Genomic DNA, 20201 nt, shown 5'->3' with positions numbered 1-20201 from the left:
CCATCCCCTGTGCAAGGCAGCAGGGGTTAATGTTGTCAGCCATGACGTCAGGATCCCAATTTGTCCGGAGAGTCCCCCTCCCCAAGCACAAAGTCCCTCTCTCCTCCCCTCCTCTTGTGACTTTGCAATGAGCAGCAAAACTCCACAGGAGCTGCGGCAACAGCGCTAAGGAGACATCCAGCCCTCCCTGCGAGAGCAGCGCTTTCTGCAGGCAGGGATTGATTTATTTCCTACACATGCATATATGTCTTTTTTATTTATTTATTTATTTATTTACCGGGCTTCGTTTGCTTTTTCCTTTTATATTTTATTTAATTTTTTTGGGTTTGTGTTCTTTTTTTTTTTAGCCTTTTTTGCAAAAGCTCCAAAACCTCCCAAACGACGAGCTTGAGATTTCCCTAAAATAAAATAACTGCACGGTGGGGCTGGGTGGCTTCCCCCTTCCCCTGTCGGAAAATAAAGAGGAAAGGGGGAGCAAAGAGGTAAAATTCAGAATAAAATCATATTGCTCGAAAACTCACGCGTCCTCCCTCCCTCCCTCTCTCTCTCTCTCTCACACACACACACACACACACACACACACACGCTCTTTCTCCTCCTCCTCCTCTCTGAAGGTGGGTAGCAGGAGCCATGCAACATCTGCAGAACCGGATGGCAAAAGAGCAGGAGGAAAAATAATCCAAGTGGAGTGCTCAGGGGACACTGAGTTGGTTTTTTTTTTTTTTTCTTTTTCCTTTTTTTTTTTTTTTTAAATTTTTTTTTTCCTCTTTTTCTTCTTCTGCCGCGTACCTGTGAGATTCGATTTCACATTTTGCTGAGCCCATTTTGGGGCATTTTATTTTTCTTTCTCTTGGGATTTTCTCCATTGCCAGAGGATGTCTCTTGTTGAGAGGATGCTGAAAGGAAGAAGAAACGAATTCTTTGACTGGCACTGAAGGAGTGGGGGGGTATTTTTCCCCCTCATTTTTTAGTTTTTCTCCATTATTCTTTTTCTCTAGGAAATCATTAACTGGGGGGGGGGTTGGTTTTTTTTTTTTCCCTCCCCCCCGTTTTTTGGAGGGGGATTTCAGAAGATCCATCTTTCCTTCCCCTCCCCTCCAAAGATTATTTTTTTTCATCCTTCGCCTTTGTGGAAATGTGGACATTTCAAGCAGACAGATTGAGTGGAATTGTCTCTGCTTTAGCAGCTCTTTGTCTCGCCTGCTGTGCGCAAAGGTAAGGATTGCGATCCCCGGCTGCGGGGACAGCGGGGCTGGCACGGGGCTTGTTTGTCTTCTTTGGGGTTTTCTCCATCGAGCTGCATGTGGGAAAAGAGGAGGGGGTTTTCTCCCCCCAAATCCCTTCCCCTGCCGTCTGCTATTGTTATTCCCCAGCCCGTGCCGTTCCAGGGGGAGGAGGGATGCTCCTACGTGAGATGTGGAGCAGACTCTGCGGACGGAGCCCACCTCGCAGAGCGCGTGTGCGCGTCCCCCTGGCCAAGCCGGGGGGAAAATGGCCAAACGAAGGGCTGTGCTGGGGAACATGGTGCCCGCAGGAGCCGCCGGAGCCCCGGAGCTGCGCTACGCACCCGGCACAGGCTGCCTTGGCCGTGCCTGAGCCCGCACACCAGCGGCATCCGAGCGAGCTGCGCTGTGCCACAGCCCCGGCTCTGCGGAGCTCCGGGGGCGATGCCCACGGCCGTGCCTCCGCGCACACTGACGGCATGCAACACCCCGCTCCGTGGGTGCCATCCATCCGCATCCATCCCTGCGTGTGCGCAGCCATCCGTGTGTGTGTGTGTGTGTGTGTGTGTGTGTGTGTGTGTCATTCCACACCTCCGGAGGCGCTTCACCTGCCCTGCCAGGCGCCGGGCTCAGCATCCCCTGCCGTGCTCGGGCTCTTCCCGGGCTGCTCCCGGAGCCCCGGCAGCGCTCCGCAGGTGCAGGAGCCCCGGCCAAGGTGTGCGGAGCACACACACACCTGTTTGCTCGCCCATCCGCTGCGCTCACAGGCGGCAGGAGCGCCGCTGCTGCTGCTGCTCGCCCTCCCTGTTCCCTGGCTGCGCACACCTGCGGCCAGGTGCCTTTGGCCCCGAGGCATCTCCCTGCTCAGCCATGCACCGGGGGCAGCGCCTTCCCGGCGCACGCAGGTCCTGGCAGGGCTGTGGATGCCCACATTTGTGTTCCCATAGTTAGAAACACACAGGTCCTGGCAGGGCTGTGGGTGCCCACATTTGTGTTCCAGGTCCTGGCAGGGCTGTGGGTGCCCAGGTTTGTATTCCCATAGTTAGAAACACACAGGTCCTGGCAGGGCTGTGGGTGCCCACATTTGTGTTCCAGGTCCTGGCAGGGCTGTGGGTGCCCAGGTTTGTGTTCCCATAGTTATAAACATACAGGTCCTTACAGGGTTGTGGATGCCCACATTTGTGTTCCCATAGTTAGAAACACACAGGTCCTGGCAGGGCTGTGAGTGCCCAGGTTTGTGTTCCCATAGTTAGAAACACACAGGTCCTGGCAGGGCTGTGAGTGCCCACATTTGTGTTCCCATAGTCATAGACACGCACACACACAGGTCCTGGCAGGGCTGTGGGTGCCCACATTTGTGTTCCCATAGTTATAGACACGCACACATACAGGTCCTTGCAGGGCTGTGGGTGCCTGGATTTGTGTTCCAGGCCCTAGCAGGGCTGTGGATGCCCAGGTTTGTGTTCCCACAGTTATAAACACACATATGTACAGGTCCTTGCAGGGGTGTGGGTGCTCGGATTTGTGTCCCAGGTCCTGGCAGGGCTGTGGATGCCCAGGTCTGTGTTCCAGGTCCTGGCAGGGCTGTGGGTGCCCAGGTCTGTGTCCCAGGTCCTGGCAGGGCTGTGGGTGCCCAGGTTTATGTTCCCACAGTTATAAACACGCCCCGGCGCAGGCGCGTGCCCACCTTGCCCACCCCATTCATGCGTGGTCCCGCTGTGTGGGGACACACACACACACACACAGAGGCAGCTCAGCAGGCACTGTCCAAGCAAATGTGTGACATTTAAAGCCCACAGCAACCCCCTTTGCTCAGACATGTGCCCTCACACGTGTGTTTGTACGTCCAGCACTGATTTTCACCCAGAGTCTGCGTGTGTGTGCGTGTGTGTGTGTGTGTGCGTGTGTGTGTGTGTGTGCACAGCTCAGAGACAAAACACTCTCCATGTGCACAAGCCTCCAGCTACTCCTACACACCCCAGCCAGCAGCACGGGGTGCTGGGATGGAGATGTTTGGCTGCAAGTGTACGTGGATATGCAAAGCACATGCCCACTGACACAGAATCAGGGGCACAGCGCTCCAGAATTCAGATCACAGGCTGGCTGGATGTGCTCCCCGAGCGGATGCAGACCCACATTTGCCAGGAATAGCACTGCCATGCAGCTGCTCGCCCACAGCTGGGCAATTGCATGACTTGCCTCCTCAGTGGGAGGGATGTGGCTTTTTGGATCAGAGGGAGCGCTGGGAGGCAAAAGACCTTGTCCTTAATCATGATGGTTCATTCCCTCACTAGGCCAACTTGTGGCTGGTGAGGAGGAAAGAGTCCCCACGGCCCTCTTCCCACTCTGTCCCTTTCTGCAGGGCCCCCGACACATTGTTTACTGTCTCTACCTCAATTTCTCCGCTTATATTAATGAGATAAACACTGATTCCTGAGTTGATGCACTGTAGGAAGCCAAAGTGAGGTGTCTAAATCCCTTGAGAAATGCACAGTGTCCATATTATGACTATGGAAATCTGTGTACCTAGGAATGGCTGTCTAGAGATGAACAAACGCTGGAGCACACGCTCAATCCTCAGTGACAGGACTGTGTTTTGCATGCTGCAAAGCCTCACACACCTGCAGAGAAATCCACAGATGCAAGCGGACCTGGCAAGCCTAGACACGGTGTGGTGAGAAGGCCACCTGCACACACCTCTCTGGCCTTTTCACAGTGGTTAAAGCCGTGCACAGAGGAGCTGTACCACTCTCAGGAGCACACTCAGAAGTGGAGCTCAGACCCCTTCCCCTGCCAGCACAAGGGCTCCTTGGTTGTCCATGCACCAGAGCTGGGTGCTGTCTCACATTTACACATCCTTATCGTGGTGAGGAATTCCTGCACGTGCAGAACCTGAACATCCAGAGCCCTGAGAGCTGCCCAGGCTCCCGGGTGCTCCTGTGTGCTTCCACCCACACCCCTAGGGACAGTCTGGGCACCAGGAAACCCAGCCTCAGGAGCCCACAGATTCCTGCTGCTGTGTTCCTGCCTGCTGTGTCCGCAGCCCAGTGCCTCATCACACCCCAGCAGAGCAAGGTCTGCACCCACTGTCACCTCCAGCCACCTCCAGCCACCTGCAGTCACCTGCAGCCCCTGGCTGGGATGTGGTCACACACATGCACACACATCTGTGCGTGTTTTAGAGCTGCACCAGTGCTCTCCTGGCTCTGTGTGCACAGGCAGGGAGTCCCTACAGCTTCTGTGCAGCCAGGAGAGCACGTCTGTCTGTCTGTCTGTCCGTCTGTCTGTGTGTGCATGTGTGTGCAGACACACAGCCGTGCCAGCGGCAGCGCCGGTGTCCAGGCAGGCACGGGGCTGGCAGGCAGAGGCAGTGCCGTGGTGCAGCTTTCCAGGTTGACTGGGATGGATGTGGGAGGCGGTGTTGACAGGGAGACATGCTGTTGTGGTGGGTGACTGCAAAGAGCAGCAGTTGTCAGCGACAGGGTCTCTATTCTCATGCAAAGCAGGGGACGAGGGTGGCACAGAGGCTGGGTATTCAGGCACAAAACCTGATAATACCCCGCAAGCACTGAACAGGTCCAGTATTTTTAGCATCCCCTGCTTTCTGGTCTCCCACCTTCAGTTTTGGTTTGACCCTTGGGCTGATTTCAGGAGGAACTCCCTTCTTGCTGTAAAGGCTGGATTGGTGTTAGGGAGGACGTGTGCCCCCTCTGCGTGCAGGTGCAGGGCTGGGAGGGGAAGGATTGCTGCTCTGGCACACAGAGGGAAAGATGGACTCTCCTTCCCCGTCTCTGCCTCTTGATCTGCGTTGCTAAGAAGTCACAGTGATGCTGAGTGACAGAAACTGAATTTTTACGTGGCAAACATCAGCCGTACATTGAGGCCATAGGGGGGAAAAGGAGCGTTGTTTTCTGCTTTGCTTCAATAAGCTGAAGGGAGCCCTGGGAGCAGTGAGAGGCAGAGGTGGCACTGGGGTGTGTGACACTGCAGGGTGCCACTTGTGTAAGTGGGGACCTTGGGACATGCCAAGGCTGAGCTGGGTGATGTAAGAGCTGGAGCAGGAGCCCAGCTTGGCTGAGGAAGGGGAGTGAGACCTGCAAGAGAGAGGCTGCAGCTGCCCCATGCACAGCCCAGGGGACAGAAAGGACAATTTCTGATGGTGTCCCCCTCTGTGGGCAGGGCACAGGGAAGCCCCCGCAGTGTGTGGGTCAGTGGCCAGGGGGCACATTGAGGGGGCAGCAGCAGGACGTGGAGTGCTTACAGCAGAGGGATACCAAGGGACAGAGTTTGGGGTGCCCTGGAGTGAGGGCGAGCTGCAGAAGAGGAGCCAAAACACAGCTGAGACTTCTGAGCACCTCCCAGGATGGCTACAGGGCCCTGTGGGGCTGAGAGCCGTGCCAAGGACAGAAATCACGCGGGAGAGAGAAAACAGAGAGGCCCTGCCCATGGCTGAGGTGTTCTGGGGTGTGAAGGATGCTGAGGTACCTGGCCAGGACCTCTGGTGCCACATGGGATGATGACATCTCTCTTCTTTTGTCTTTCAGCCCCTCCACTGGAAATATTTCTGTGGTGAAAGAGATTGTGGACAAACTGCTGAAGGGCTATGACGTCCGCCTCAGGCCTGACTTTGGAGGTACGCTGAGGGCCGGCCGTGGGCAGGGGACAGGGATGGTGAGAGGGACAGGGATGGCCAGAGGGACAGGGATGGTGAGAGGGACAGGGATGGCCAGAGGGACAGGGATGGCCAGAGGGACAGGGATGGTGAGAAGGACAGGGATGGTGAGAGGGACAGGGATGGCCAGAGGGGCAGGGATGGCCAGAGGGACAGGGATGGTGAGAGGGACAGGGATGGCCAGAGGGACAGGGATGGTCAGAGGGACAGGGATGGTGAGAGGGACAGGGATGGCCAGAGGGACAGGGATGACCAGAGGGACAGGGATGGCCAGAGGGGCAGGGATGGTCAGAGGGACAGGGATGGATGGTCTGCAGGGCAGGGATGGCCAGAGGGACAGGGATGGCCCCAGCAGGACAGGGATGGGACAGGACAGGGATGACCAGCAAGGCAGGGATGGCCCCAGGAGGACAGGGATGGCCAGAGGGACAGGGATGGCCAGAGGGACAGGGATGGCCCCAGTAGAGCAGGGACAGTCCCATCAGGACAGGGATGGTTCCAGCAGGACAGAGCTGGCCCCAGCAGGACAGGTAAGGCTGGCAGGACAGGGATGGCCCCAGGAGAGCAGAGCTGGTCCCAGCAGGGCAGGGCTGGCCCCAGCAGGACAGGTAAGGCCGGCAGGGCAGGGCCTGCTCCGTGTCCATGCCAGCCCCTCGGCCTCTCCCAGCACGCCCAGACCACAGGCAGCGCTGCCCTCAGGCATCTCCAGCCCCAGCCCTCAGTCCTCTCGGCCTTCTCCCTCCCATTTCTTTCACCCCTCATTCCTTTTCCTTCACCTCTCGCTGGCTCCTCTCCTTCCACCATCACCCATCTCTGCATCGTCCATGGTGTGTGTTTCTGGGGATATTTTGCCACCACAGAGAGACACTCAGCTTTTCCTTTGCTCCAGCCTTTCCTCCATCACAGACAGCAACCATCCCTCCTCCATTCCTGCTCCCAATGCCAGATATTTTGGCTCCTTTCCCTGCAGAGGGTCGAGGTGATGGCTGGTGGGGCTGTTGGTTGGTTTGCAAAGCTGCTCCCTCAGCAGCGGTGAGGTGTAAAATATTCCCTGGGGAGCTGGTGGCCTGACTATGGCCATTCCATAGGAGGTGCAAGGGTCTTCAGTTCCTCCCTTGGCTCCTGTGAGCAAACAGGAGAATCACAAGGGCCTGGTGGAGATCAAATATGGAAAATCTTTGGGCACTGTCGTGTTCCCAGGTCCAGTTGAGGTCCATTCCTTGGAGAGGAGCAGGCACTGGAAAAGCAGTGAGAAAGGGAGGGGGATTTGAGGACTTCTGAGCTCAGCCTGCCAAACATGGCTGTTTGAAGTCTTCTCTGGGTGATTTCTTATTTCCTCCTCATGAGGAGATGTGTGGGGCTGGGGGATGCTCAGCCCACAGCAGGACAGCCACACGTCAGGGTGTCCCTGTCCATAGGAATCCCTGGCACGTGCCTGTGCTCCCAGGGGGAAGAGAGGCCAGAGACAGATATTTAGTGGTTCAAGGGAGCAGTTTTCTCCCAACAGGGCTGATCCATAGTTCCTAGGAGCTGGGAGTGGAGGATTTAATCAGGTTTTGAAGGCACCCCATTGTATCGCTGCTTCCCGTGACCAAAACCATCTCTCCTTGAAGCCTCTGGTTTCCCTGCACCTCCCCAGCCCTGCCCCATGCACTGACCACCCCATACCCTTCAGCAGACACTCCCTTCCATCCCCACAAACACCATCCTCACCGCCCTCATCTCCTGTGGTGAGCAGAGACTTTCAGGTGGCAGCAAAAGCTGCTGGACCCTGGCCTCGGGGAGGGCTCTGGGGTGGAGGAGATGATGCCCATCCCTCTGTAGTGCTCAGGACCATCTGAGAGGTCAGCCAGTGCAGTGGGGAGACACTTTGGATGCAGCATTCTGCAGGCAAACAGGGCTTCCAAATCTTCTCTCTCTCCTTTGGATGTGGAATATGGCTGGCTTTGATTTAAAGGCTCTGCCCGGCAAACATGAAATGTCCCTGTTACCTGGCCAGCCCTGACCATGGGAATTGGTGCAGTCACGTTTTATGAGGGGGTGAGCCGTGGGGATGACATAAAACTGGAAGAGAAGCAGGGTGTAAAGGCATGGCAGTGACTGTGATACAGGAGAGCAGGAGGTGAGCTGGCTCTGCAGAGTCATGGAGCAGAGGGAGCCGTGGGCTGGGGGTCCAGCAGGTTTTGTTTCCTGATTCCTGGTCCCCAGGGCAGCCAGGACAGGGCTCAGCCCTTCCTTCAGTGCAGGCTCTGCTGACCCTGCCAGCTCTGTGTACTGCTGGGGCTGGGCAGGCAGACACTGTGTCCTCCTGAGCTGCAGGATGGATGGGGCTGGGCAGCCCTGGCATTTGATTTGATTTTACTCTGAATTTCCACAGTGCAAGCTGCATTTCTCTTCACTCAAGCAAAGAAATAGAATTATGACCATAACCCCTTTCCCTTTTGTTGCCCTTCACCGTTTCTTGTCCTTCCCTTTGCTCAGGAGAGCAAGGTCCTGGTGGGGAGCACCTTGGTGCTCATGGTGCAGGGATGCCCAAACTCTCAGCACCCCTGGCTCCTTCCCACAAGGACAACCTTGTCCAGGCAAAATTCCTGCAGCATTTCCAGCTGGGCTGACACAAGGGTCTGGAAGCTGGAGATTGTTGGTGTTTTAAGGTCAGGGGAAAGGAGTGGAAGTTTCCTTGTACCACTGCTGTACCCAGAGTTGTCCACTTCTCTGGGGTTTTGGATCAAACCCATTTCCAGGTGAAATCCAGTGGGATCATGCCAGGAGGTGTCTAACCCTGTGTGGCTCCCAGTCCCGCTGTGGAGAGGGTGAAGTTCTCCCCAGTGAGTTGTGTGCAGCTGGCACAGGCACAGGACCCACAGGAACAGCATCAAGTTGTGTCAGGGGAGGCTCAGGCTGGATATTAGGAAAAGGTTCTTTCCCCAGAGGGTGATTGGAACCTGGAATAGGCTCCCCAGCGCTGCCAGAGCTGCAGGAACATTTGTACAATGCTCTCAGGCATAGGCTGGGCTTGTTGGGGTGTCCTGGACAGGGTCAGGAGTTGGACTGGATGATCCCTGTGGGTCCTTTCCAGCTCTGGGTGTTTTGTGATTCTATGGAAAAGGCACAGTTTGGACAAAGCCCTGGGAGCTGTGTGTGTGCAGCCCTTCTGTCTCCCAGGGACGTTTGGGACTGGACTGAGCTCCAGTTTCAGTATCCTGAGGACAGGGCTGTTCTCCAGAGCTGCCCTGTGCTCCACCTGGACTGTCCTGCCACCCCTCCTCTGCCTTCTAGCCGGGCACCAAGGGTGTGAGCCCTCTCTGCCATCCAGTTGGGATGTGCTGGGAATGGCCAAGGTGGCACCTCGGAGGGGTGGCAGGTCCTGCTGGGAGCCCCTAAAGGAATGTCACAGAGCTGTCTCAGGGCTGGCCAAGGGTGACCAGGGGGTCTGGCGGGACCTGCCCCAGTGGAGAGGGCTGGAGCAAAGCAGCTGCCACTCAGCTGCCCATGAACCAGGATGAGCTGTGCCTCTAAAGCCCGAGCCTTCAGCTCTCTGTGGCTCAAGGATGAAGGTCCCAGCAGCCAGTGCTGGAGGTGTGGACACAGCAAGGCCCTTCCCAAACAGATTTCCACGTGAGAAATGCAACCCACAAACGTGATGAACCAGTCTGGCTTCCCTGCCTCCCTTCCCTGCTCTTTCCTGCCTGTTTCCCCGTGTTTTCCTCCTGCAGCAGAGTTGTTTCCTTCTTGCCATCTGCATCAGTGGCACCCTGCACTGTCCCCACCCTCTCAGCCTTGTGGACAGTGTCCCACCTCCACACCCTGGGGTGCCTCTTCCATTCACTTCTGCCCATAGAGCAGTAGGAACTGGGATCTTTTGGGTGCGAAGGCAAGTGGAAGAACCTGTTCTCATCCCTGTACCATGGTGAGGCAGTTCTTGTCCCTCACAGTCCTTCTAAAAACCCCCAAGGCTCATCCCAGCATCCCCACCCTGCCCAGGGTGTTGTGCTTCCACAGCTCCAAATACGACTCGCACCTCCCCAGTCCTCTTTCTTTTATTTATTTTTTTTATTTTTTTTTTTTTGAAAAAGAGAAAGAAAACTCCGCCTAATGCCAAAAGGAGGACAGGCCTGCTGGGGATTGCAGTTCACTTTTTAATTTTGAGATGCCTCGTTAGCTCTGGGCCGAGCTGAGTGGCTGAGAAGCATCAGCCACTGGCTCTCCTCCCTCTCCCCCAGCCCCTTGGAAACCCATTAGGCCGATGAGCAGGTCTGCTCTCAGGGGTGGTACATGGCAGTGAGCACCATGTGCTCACCTGGGGGGCTTGGAGGAGTGAGGGGACACCAAAAGGGAGAGCTGGAGCCGTGTGGAGATGATGGAAAAATCAGGGAGCAACTCCAGTGGAAAGCCCCGCCGGTTAGGTGGGAGCAGCCTGAGGGACTGTCCCCAAGCCCTGGAGTGTCACACCGTGCTGGAGAGGTGTGGGACAGTGCAGGGACCACAGGGCTGCTACAGGACAGGGGCTGGGGCTGAGGGGACAGGAGGGGTAATGACAAACAGGTCTAAAGGGTCTGGTAGGGAACTGGAGGGTGTGCAGGGAGGAGCAGGATGCAGCAAAGAGGGAAATCTTTGTGTTGGTACTGCAAGACCAACAACAAGGCAGAGAGAGGGTTTTGGGCTTTGGGACAGCACAGGGACATCAAATCACAGGTGGGTGGCATCCAGCTGGCCTTGAGGGATGGACAGTCTGGGGGGTGATTTATGGAGCACACTAATTACACCACGAGGCAAGCAGGATGTTCCCAGGTTTAGGGCTGGGTGAGCAGGGGATGCTGCAGATAATGTCTGGGAATCGTTGCAGAGCCACGGGCAGGGAGCTTTCAGAGCAGCACCCTGGCTCTGGTAAGTGCTCTTAGGCACTCACTTTCAGAAGCATTAGCTCCATAGGAGAAAAAAAAAGAAAAAAAAATAAAAGCGAAAAGAAAGCAAACTAAGATCACATTTGCCCCAGGGTAGAGGAGGCAATGAAGGAATGGCAGGAAGATCCCACTTGAGCTCAGTGACTCAGCTGCTCTCTGTTGGTGCAACGTTCCCAGCCCAAAACTTTACAAGAGTTCCAAGCAGATGGCTCTCGATGGTTTTCCAGCATCATTCCCAGGTCTTGGTAGCCAAAAGCAAGGTGAGGGCACTCTGTGCTCCTCACTGCCAGCCCTCCTGGAGTGCAGGGCTCCTGGGGCTGTGCAAGGCTCTGGAAATGCCTGGGGAACACAGAATGACCCTGAAGCTCCTGGGATTGCACAGTAAATCCTGGGGGGTCATGCCTGTGGATCCAGCAGCTTTCCCTGCCCCCTTTTTAATTCAAACTTCCCTGTGGAAAATGAGCACTTGAGGGGACTGGGGTTGGAATGAGCCCGTGTCCTGCTCTTCATCTGCTTTGTGTCATGGATGAGGCTTCCCAGCTCTTGTTATCCTCATCTGAGCTATCCAAAGCCCTCTTTGCAGCAATATCTTGGCCTTCCTCCCTCCTGTCCCCTGCCCCTCCTGCTCTCAGCTGCTCTCTGCTCCATCACACCTCCTCCCTCCTGAGCACCCAGCCCCGCTCCCATGTCCTGTTTATTCCAAATTCAGTGGAGCTGGGGGTGAAGTGCCCAGCCTTTCCCTGTGTAACAGCATCACTTGAAAGCCAGGATTGTAAAAATAAATGATTGCTGATGCATAAAGTGTTGCAGTGAAGCATCGTCAGTGGTTCAGAGCTCCAAAACTGGCGGGGCTGAGTGGCTGCACTGGCTGGCCTGGATGCAGCAGGGGATGGGGGCTTGTGTTATTTCCCTGGCCCACTGCTGGGAAACAGCTGCTCTTAGTGGTCCTGTGCTGAAAGGAATGGGAATTTGGTTTGTTCCATGGTCAAGGCTGTTGGCACTGTTAAAGCCTTCCTGAAAACCTGTTTTCCACTGTGTGTCAGGTGGTGGTTTTTTCCAGACAGCTCCATTACTTCGGATATTTGAAGGGGAGGGGGGAAATTTTAGGAAAAATGATTCAGGAGTTTCTGAGAACAAGCCAAAATGTGTCTGTGCTGGGTTTTTATTCCTGCCCTAAAGTGTTGGGGGATGAAACTGGCGGCACCTACTGCAGGGCTGGCCCCTGTGAATGTGCAGCAGGAGGGTCCCCGGGGCCACCAGGCACCCAGCTGGCACAAGGGCTGTGTCCCCACTGCCTCTGGCGCCGGGGCAGCCCCTCAGAGGAGTGGTGCAGCTGCAGGAGGACCAGGGTGTGGGGCTGGAAGAGCACAGTGTCCTGTGCTGCCTGTCTGGTGAGCCTCAGGAGCTGCTCATCTGCCTTTCTAGGCTTTAGTTCTCAGTTTTCCCCTCCTCTAAAAAAAAGTTTAAATCTCAGAACAGCCAGATTCAATTTTCCTTTTTCTTCTGAGATGCCTTGAGCCAGCTCTTTTGGGGCAGGGAATTGAGATTTAGCAGGAAGGCTCTGGTCCCACCAGGGACAGCTCCTTCCCTGCCAGCAGGACTTGCCCAGAGTTGGACACTTCACAGAGCCTGGAAATGTCACTCTTCTGTCCCCATGCCGTGGCTGGGCAGAAGAGCAGCTCTGGGGATGAAAGCAGAGGGGTAATTATGGATCAGGCTGGGGAAGGGAGTTAATTGAGGAAGGAGAGGCAGAGGCTGTCAGGGAATCTGTAAACCCCAGTGTGACTCAAGGCCAAAGGAAAGGTGGCTACCTGCTGGGGCTGTCAGTAGTGCCACTGTCCTTCCTGAATAAAGAACATTAAGAAAAGGCCGTTCTTGGTCAGTAAAACTGGCTGCAGCTGTGCAGCCCTCACCTCCTCCCCAGTTTATGTGACTTCTGGCTCCAGACCATGGGTCACATCCTCTCTAGGGCTAATCCAGACTGAAGATGACAACCTCCTGCTGTTGTGTCTTACTTCATTAACTGAAGTGGCAGGAAATGAAAGGATCCCGTCCTTCTTGGGACATATGTGGATGTTAACACATTGCCACATGATGGAATTTCTATTTTTTTCACTTTGCTCTTTTTATACGAAATACATGCTGCCAAAAGGACTCGGAGGCTGTAAAATCAGACACACGAGGCTTCACAAAAAGCCAGATTTGGGGCTTCTCTGGGGATCTATATTTGGTCCCCTTGAGAGGGTGCATCAGGGGGCAAGGTCCAAGAGTTGCTTCCTCCTGAGCAGCCCCACAGAGCACACCGAGATGCCACTTACACACGGAGCTGATATTTTTCATTCCCTTCACTCCAGAGGGGGACAGGCTGGGGGCATGGCAGTGGGGACAGCCGAGGTGGCCACATAATTAGGGTGGGTTGAGGTGATTGTCTGATGCAAAGCTTGGGACTGAGCCCCCAAAGTCCACCTTGGACTTGTGTTTTCCTGACTATTTTGTTCCCAGACCCGCTCTCCACACAGCATCAGCTGTTTTTATGACTGCTGCCAAGCACACCAGGACAGCAGGAGAGTGTTCACACCTCTCTCCTGAGAAGCCCAAGGTGTCCCCTGCTGAGGGGTGCCCAGTGAAGGTGGGATTTTCCAGGATGCTCAGCAGCACTGGAGCATGTTTGGAGCACAGCTCCTATTGATTTCAGCCACGGCTGGGAGCACTCAGGCCCAGGCACACACAGAGTTCACCCAAATCCCTGATCTGCAGGCAGGACAGAGCACACAGGAGCCCTGTGACACATCCAGTCCTGAAGAACAGGGCTCAGCCACAAAAACATCTTCCCTTCCCTGTGAGCTTCCCCCTCACTCACTGCAGGGACCCCAGTGCTGCCCTCCTGCACCTCCATCCTCTATCAATCAAGGCAAAGGAATGAGAAGGATGCTGGGGACACTTTAATTAAGAACTGGCTCCATGACATCCATTCAGCAGTGGGCATCCTTCCACCTAACCTTCATCCATTTTGTTCTCCTCACAATTTTGTTCTTGAGGGCAATAATGTTTTAGGATATTAGACCAGGCCCTTCCTCCAGTGTGACAGAGCTTGTGAGCCTCTTGCTGCACGTTGAACACCCTTGTGCATTCATGTGTGGCCACACTTATTATCCTCCCTCTGAGACAGGAATCCCTGGCACAGGGCAGTGGGGGCAGTTCTGGGAGAAGACAGCAATGGAGATGGGTTTCCCTGAGTGTCAGCCCAAAACTGGCCTTGGGTTTCTGGGCAAGCTTTGTGCCTGCTGTTCAGGATTTGGTGTCCAGTGGGGAACATGAAGTTTTGCTGTCATCCATTCCAGTGTAATTCCACTGGAACTGGAGGAGGTGTTGATTTTCATGTTTATGCCCAAGCCTGTGTGGGATAAATACATCTGGTTTCCCCTCTCCTTCCTTTTCCCCCCTTGCCTGGTGCAGTCTCTCCCTGCAGCTCTGCTCAGGCCCTGACACAGCTGCTCCTCCAGTCCGTGGCAGGGCTCTGGGCTGGCAACGACCCCTCGGAGATCTGTCTTAAAACCAAGATGACATCATCGTTTTAACTGAGCTTTTATTCCAGGAATTTTGCCTCCACTCTTAGTCACAGACTTTTTTTACATCAGGAAGCAATGCATTCGAGTTACTGGTGAGCAGAATAATTCCAATACTTCTTAATTAATTAACTGACTAAAAGCAGATTGTTGTTTATAGTCAGTCTGGAGGATGTTGGCCACATCACCTGGCCCCATGTTCCTCCCTGACAAATATCTGCGTAACACTCACCATTTCTGAGATTATTCCTGCCAGTAAAGTTGCCTTCAAGGGGTTGCCACTGAAAGCAAAATGTGAAAGGAGTGTAAAATCCATTAGTAGAAGTCCTTTTGATTACTCAAAATATATTCCCACTGCCCTGGAGCTGTTCATCAGAGCAGCTTTACATACCTGCATTGTTCATCTCCTAAGACTCCCAGTATCCCAGTTAGGCAGAGAAGTATTTTTAAATCCATGTAACACGAAATAGAAAAGCCAAGGAACGTGCTGTCGTTTTAGTGCTGTGTGAAGGAGACTCTGTGTGCGCCTGTCACTTTTCTCACCTATGTCTGGTTCAAAGAAAAGGAGTTGGAGGCTGCTACAGTGCCAGGCTGGCTGGATGTGAGAGGGTTTTTTGGTGGTACTGGCAGTGTTTGGTCTGTAAAATCCATTCTTGCAGAGAGCCCTTGCTGGAGGCTTTTATATCTTGATATTTCATGTGAACTATCATGCACTTGTTAAAGCATGACCAGAAACATGGACTAGACAAAAGATGTGCTTAATGAAGGCACAAGGTCTTTCAGAGGAATTCACATCTCCTGGGTGAGAAAGGGCAAAGTTGGATGGTGGAGCCCAACAGCACAGCTTTAACAGGTCAGTTAAACAGGTTTTCTGGAGATCCAGGGGTTGATCCTGTTCCCATGAGATGGAAGGAAGCAGAGCTCCTCTCCCTTCCCCCTGGGATGTGGGAGCACCTCTGTTTGCTTTGAGCAGAGCAGGAATTCCAGCCTGGCTTGGGAAGCACTGATACACTGTTCTATAGCTGTTTTTCTGATGTGGAATTTATCCCTGCTTCTGTGTCACAGCTGAAAACTCTTTTTTTTTTCCCTCTGATCTTTCCCCCCTCCCCTTCCTGTTTCTCCTGTTCTTTGCAGTCCTGCAGGAATAGTGCTGTTAAATAATTGTGCTTGTGACAGGGGTGAGGCTCAGCCCAACCCTCTGTGCCCAGAATTCCCCTCCATAGACCTCAGGACCTCTTAGTTCAGCTCTGGGATGGCTCCCAGTGTAGTTCTAGAGAAGACAGACTCTGTAAAATTACATCTTGTTGTTCCATATTTATTCTCCCTCAGTGGTTTCCATGTCAAACTTGCTCAGTTTACCAGTCAAAACAAGATATTTCTACCTGCCAGCTCTGCCAGCTCAGCCTGGGCTCTGGAAATCAAGCTGTGCTCTCTCTGCCCTGGACATCATCACTCGCCAAAAAGGATTCTCAAATCAGGGCTGAGCTGGATGTGATGTTGAGTACACACAAATACCATTTGTTCTCGGGTGCTCTGAGGGGCTCAGACACCAGCAAGGCTCCTGTGCTGTGCAAATATTGACCAGCAAATCTTCCCCACCGCCTGGGGGAGGATGGGCCACCCCTGGGGCCATGTTACACCTCAGGGACACCCAAAGGGGGAAGATTTATGGGGGTGATGGTGAAAAACCCACAGCAGCACCAAGAACGGCAGTAAGAAGCTCTGCTATTCTCTTTATTTGTGAGGACAGACCTAAGCATCTCCTGAGCTCTGGGCCATTGCTTGGTCACCACTTTGGGACCTCTCCTCCAGCTGTGGTGTCCTGTGGAATCCCCACAGGGAACAGGCAGGTGGGCCACTTCGTGCTGCAGAGAAATGTCATGGTATAGCCATAGGAAAGGCTCTTAATGGGCATTAATCTTGTTCACAAATAGTTCCCCTTCTGAAGGACTTTCCTCAGTGCCCTTTCCAAGAAAACCTGAAATTCCGTAGATTTGATCATTGGCAAAGTGTTTTAAAACTCACTACACATGGCAGAAAATACGTTTACTGTGTGTGATCATACACACAGAGTAGGGAAACCAGGCAGGGAACTCTGCACTGCTTTCAGCTTTCACCCTTGGGTTTCTGCAATGAATCCCCCAGGAGCTGTTGGCAGGAAGGGACACAACAAATTTGACCAACAAATCTTCCCCCTCACCTGGGGGAGGATGGGCCACCCCTGGGGCCATGTTACACCTCAGGGACACCCAAAGGGGGGAGATTTATGGGGGTGATGGTGAAAAACCCACAGCAGCACCAAGAACGGCAGTAGGAAGCTCTGTAATTCTCTTTATTTGTGAGAACAGGCCTAAGCATCTCCTTCCCTGTCCCCTGGCCAGCAGATCTTTCCAAACACATCCCCTCAGCTACCTGGAGGGCAAGGTAGTCCCAGGTTAGTCACAAGAGTTCCAAGCAGATGGCTCTCGATGGTTTTCCAGCATCATTCCCGGGTCTTGGTAGCCAAAAGCAAGGTGAGGGCACTCTGTGCTCCTCACTGCCAGCCCTCCTGGAGTGCAGGGCTCCTGGGGCTGTGCAAGGCTCTGGAAATGCCTGGGGAACACAGAATGACCCTGAAGCCCCTGGGATTGCACAGTAAATCCTGGGGGTTCATGCCTGTGGATCCAGCAGCTTTCCCTGCCCCCTTTTTAATTCAAACTTCCCTGTGGAAAATGAGCACTTGAGGGGACTGGGGTTGGAATGAGCCCGTGTCCTGCTCCTCATCTGCTTTGTGTCATGGATGAGGCTTCCCAGCTCTTGTTATCCTCATCTGGGCTATCCAAAGCCCTCTTTGCAGCAATATCTTGGCCTTCCTCCTTCCTGTCCCCTGCCCCTCCTGCTCTCAGCTGCTCTCTGCTCCATCACACCTCCTCCCTCCTGGGCTGGAGGACATCCCCTCAGCCACCTGGAGCACCTCTTGCTCTTCTCTTACACCCTGTGAGATGATTCCTGCTCCCTTTGAGGAGCCTGGGGCTGGTGAGCTCACAGCAGGTGACATCTCCAGGCTGGGGAAACCTTGTGCCAGGGGAAAAGCCACGTCCAAGGGCTGCACTGGGCAGTTCAGTGGGTGATGTATAAAAAAGAGGGTGCCCACGGGAGTGGTAAAGCTCTGGGTGTAAGACCAGAAGCTGTCAGGCCACAAGAGGAGGCCACCCAGGTCACAGGTGTCACCTGGAGAAGGTCTGCAGGAAAACCCACTCTCCTGGCCTCTGGAGAAGGATCTCAGCTTGGCAGGAAATTTTTGGAAGTGAGGGAGAGGGTAGGCTATGAGCTGAATTCTTCTTCTTATCCTCCTTTCACAGCAAAAATAGAACATTTATCACAAGTTCCCCTACATGTTTTTCTTCCCTATTGCACACTGGCTCCTTGCTAGTATTTGAAGCTCCAGAAAAAAGAAATTGATGAGTACTCAAGTTAATAATGTGTGCTTATTGTGTTGATGAATTGCTGGAGATGAATATATATGTAAAAGCTCTGCAAGATTCACTCATCCATGCATCCTGAGTGAAAGCAATTATTTTGGTGAGCAAATGAGACTTAGTTTTATGTCTTAATAAAGAGGTTCTGGGCTAAAAGGCAACTTTTGTCCCAGACATTATTGCAAATCCAGCCTTACTGAAATAATGGAAACACCAGCACTGGGGGCAATATTTCAGAAGTGAACATCTCAGAATCCTTTTTCCTACTAAACTCTTACAATTCTTGGTAACCACTGAATTTCCTAATATCTTCCGTGTCTTCAGGCTGTGGAGAAAGGGCAGGATCACCTGAACAAAGAACACCCAAGAGCCTCAGAAACAGAGGGATAAAAACTTATCATCCCATGGATGGCATTTGGAAAGGGGGAGGCTTGTTTTTATTTGTTTCTCGTGATTTCGTACTGATATATGGATTTAATGTGAATGCAATGATATTTTTAGGTCTGATTCACTCCATTGGTTCAATACTTGCCCTGTAAATTGTCCTGACTGCCCCTGAGCACAAACCTTGGGCATGGTGCAGGTTTAGCACCAAGTCCCAACCTGGCCATCTTCTTCCATTGGTTTTTTCCCCACATGCTGGGGATATCCAACTGGATCCAATCCAGCAGTTACATCCTTTAGAGACAAGAGTCTGTAAACAGTGATGAGGAGGTGTGACTAACTCATTTAAAAAAAAAAAAAATCGAAAACAGGGAGTAAAAACCAGAAAACACCTTGTTGTTGTCACTTTGATAAAAATGACAACTCCAGGTATTTTGTTGTTGTTACAAACACTTCTAAGACAGAGAAACAGATCTGACGTGAACAGAGGAGCTCCTGTTAACCCATTTAAATTAATTTGGCTCAGCTCATTTTCAGCTAAGGGGATTAGATGGCTCAGGGTTTGGTAACAAGGTGTGAAAGTGCTTTCCCAGACAGGTCATTTCCTGCAGGCCAGGTCTGCAGTTGCTTTAAGGAAGGACATTTCCAGTGCACAAAAGAAAGACACAAGAGAGAGGTTCCTCCATGGAGAAAACATTCATTGCTCAGTGTCAGGGCAGCCCCAGCACTGCAAATCTGGGGCAGCACCTTTGTGCCCTGAGTGGGCAGGTGAGAAGTGAGACACTCCAATGGGCAACTGGGGAGAAACTTGCTCAGCTGCCAGGCAGGGAAAACTGCTAAATGACCTCCCGGAATGAAAACTGCTAAATGGGGTGTTCTGACAACCTGACCTGAGGGCGTGTGGAGAGAGGGAGTGGCTGTGATGCCTTGGGAAGGCTGAGCTGGAACAGAGACTGGACAGAGCCGGAGAATGAAGGAGATATTAATTAAAAGGCCTTTAGGATCCACTTTGGGCAGGACAGAGCCTGGCCAGGGCTGCACCCAAGGTGGACCCAAAATGGTCACAAAATGGACAATCACAAGGTCTCACATTTTTAGAAGTTTTGGTCCATTTGCACATTGGAGTTTAATTGTCCCATTCCAGCCCCAGGCTGTGAGGTCCCATCCTTCTTGTTCCTCCCTCCAGCCCACCCTTGTTTGTGCTTTTGGGCTGAAAGTTGTCCTTGGTGTGCAGCAGGACAAGGATTTGTTTTGTGTCCCTGCTGTGTGCAGAGCTGAGTGACACTGACTGTGAGCTCAGAGCTGCAGCCCTGGGCACCACAGAACCTGAAACACATGAAAGATAAAACTTTAGACATCAGCTGGATGCTGTGGGATGGGATGGGATGGGATGGGATGGGATGGGATGGGATGGGATGGGATGGGATGGGATGAGTGTCCCACACATAGCAGCACCACCCCTGCCATTGAGGGTGGTTTGGCTGTGAAGAGGAGGGTGGTGCTGTGGTTTTCCAGGTATTTTGCTGCACTCCTACATCCTGGCTCTGCAGAGTGTTGTGATGCTGGGGGAGGGATCCCAGTGCTTGGGATTCAGCCCTAAACCTGCTTTAAAAGCTGTGTGCCTCTGTGGACCTTGTAGCACCAGAACTGGTACAGAAATTGAGCATTTGGCATTGTTAAGGGTGTTTTTGAGGCTGTGATGTGCCCTGGGGGTTGGTCTGCTCAGAGACTGACCTGAGGAGCTGGAGCAGCTCCTGTGGTGAGTGTGTTCTGTAACGTGGTTAAATACCCTGCTTACTTTTGCATTCAGAGGTTCAAAATACTTTGTGTCTGTGTGCAATGCTTTCTAAAGAGCTGCCCCCTTCAAAAGCAGGTGCTGGGCTGGGAAAGGAGGAGCAGGAGGGTGCCAAAGGCTTCTGAGCCTGCCCCAGCTGGAGGAGCAGAGGCTCTGGCAGTGTTCTGGCTGGCTTTGGGAGATGAAGCAAACACAAGCT

At 53.3% G+C, this 20201-nt stretch overlaps 1 protein-coding gene across 2 annotated transcripts in view; it reads left to right on the top strand.

Moving 5' to 3' along the window:
• The first annotated feature begins 321 nt into the window (after window positions 1-321).
• LOC136370498 (gamma-aminobutyric acid receptor subunit beta-4) overlaps window positions 322-20201 on the top strand; it is a 75548-nt gene continuing 55668 nt past the window's right edge. For both annotated transcript variants that reach the window (XM_066333940.1, XM_066333939.1), the window contains exons 1-2: window positions 322-1215; window positions 5768-5856. In XM_066333940.1, the coding sequence (XP_066190037.1) occupies window positions 1136-1215; window positions 5768-5856 (169 nt within the window). In that variant the 5' untranslated portion in view covers window positions 322-1135. The remainder of the gene's footprint in view (window positions 1216-5767; window positions 5857-20201) is intronic.

This window comes from Sylvia atricapilla, chromosome 21 (assembly GCF_009819655.1).
Source record: "Sylvia atricapilla isolate bSylAtr1 chromosome 21, bSylAtr1.pri, whole genome shotgun sequence".
Classification (NCBI taxonomy): domain Eukaryota; kingdom Metazoa; phylum Chordata; class Aves; order Passeriformes; family Sylviidae; genus Sylvia; species Sylvia atricapilla.
The sequence above is the reverse complement of the archived record's forward strand: the minus strand, read 5'-3'. Positions and strand labels throughout refer to the sequence as shown.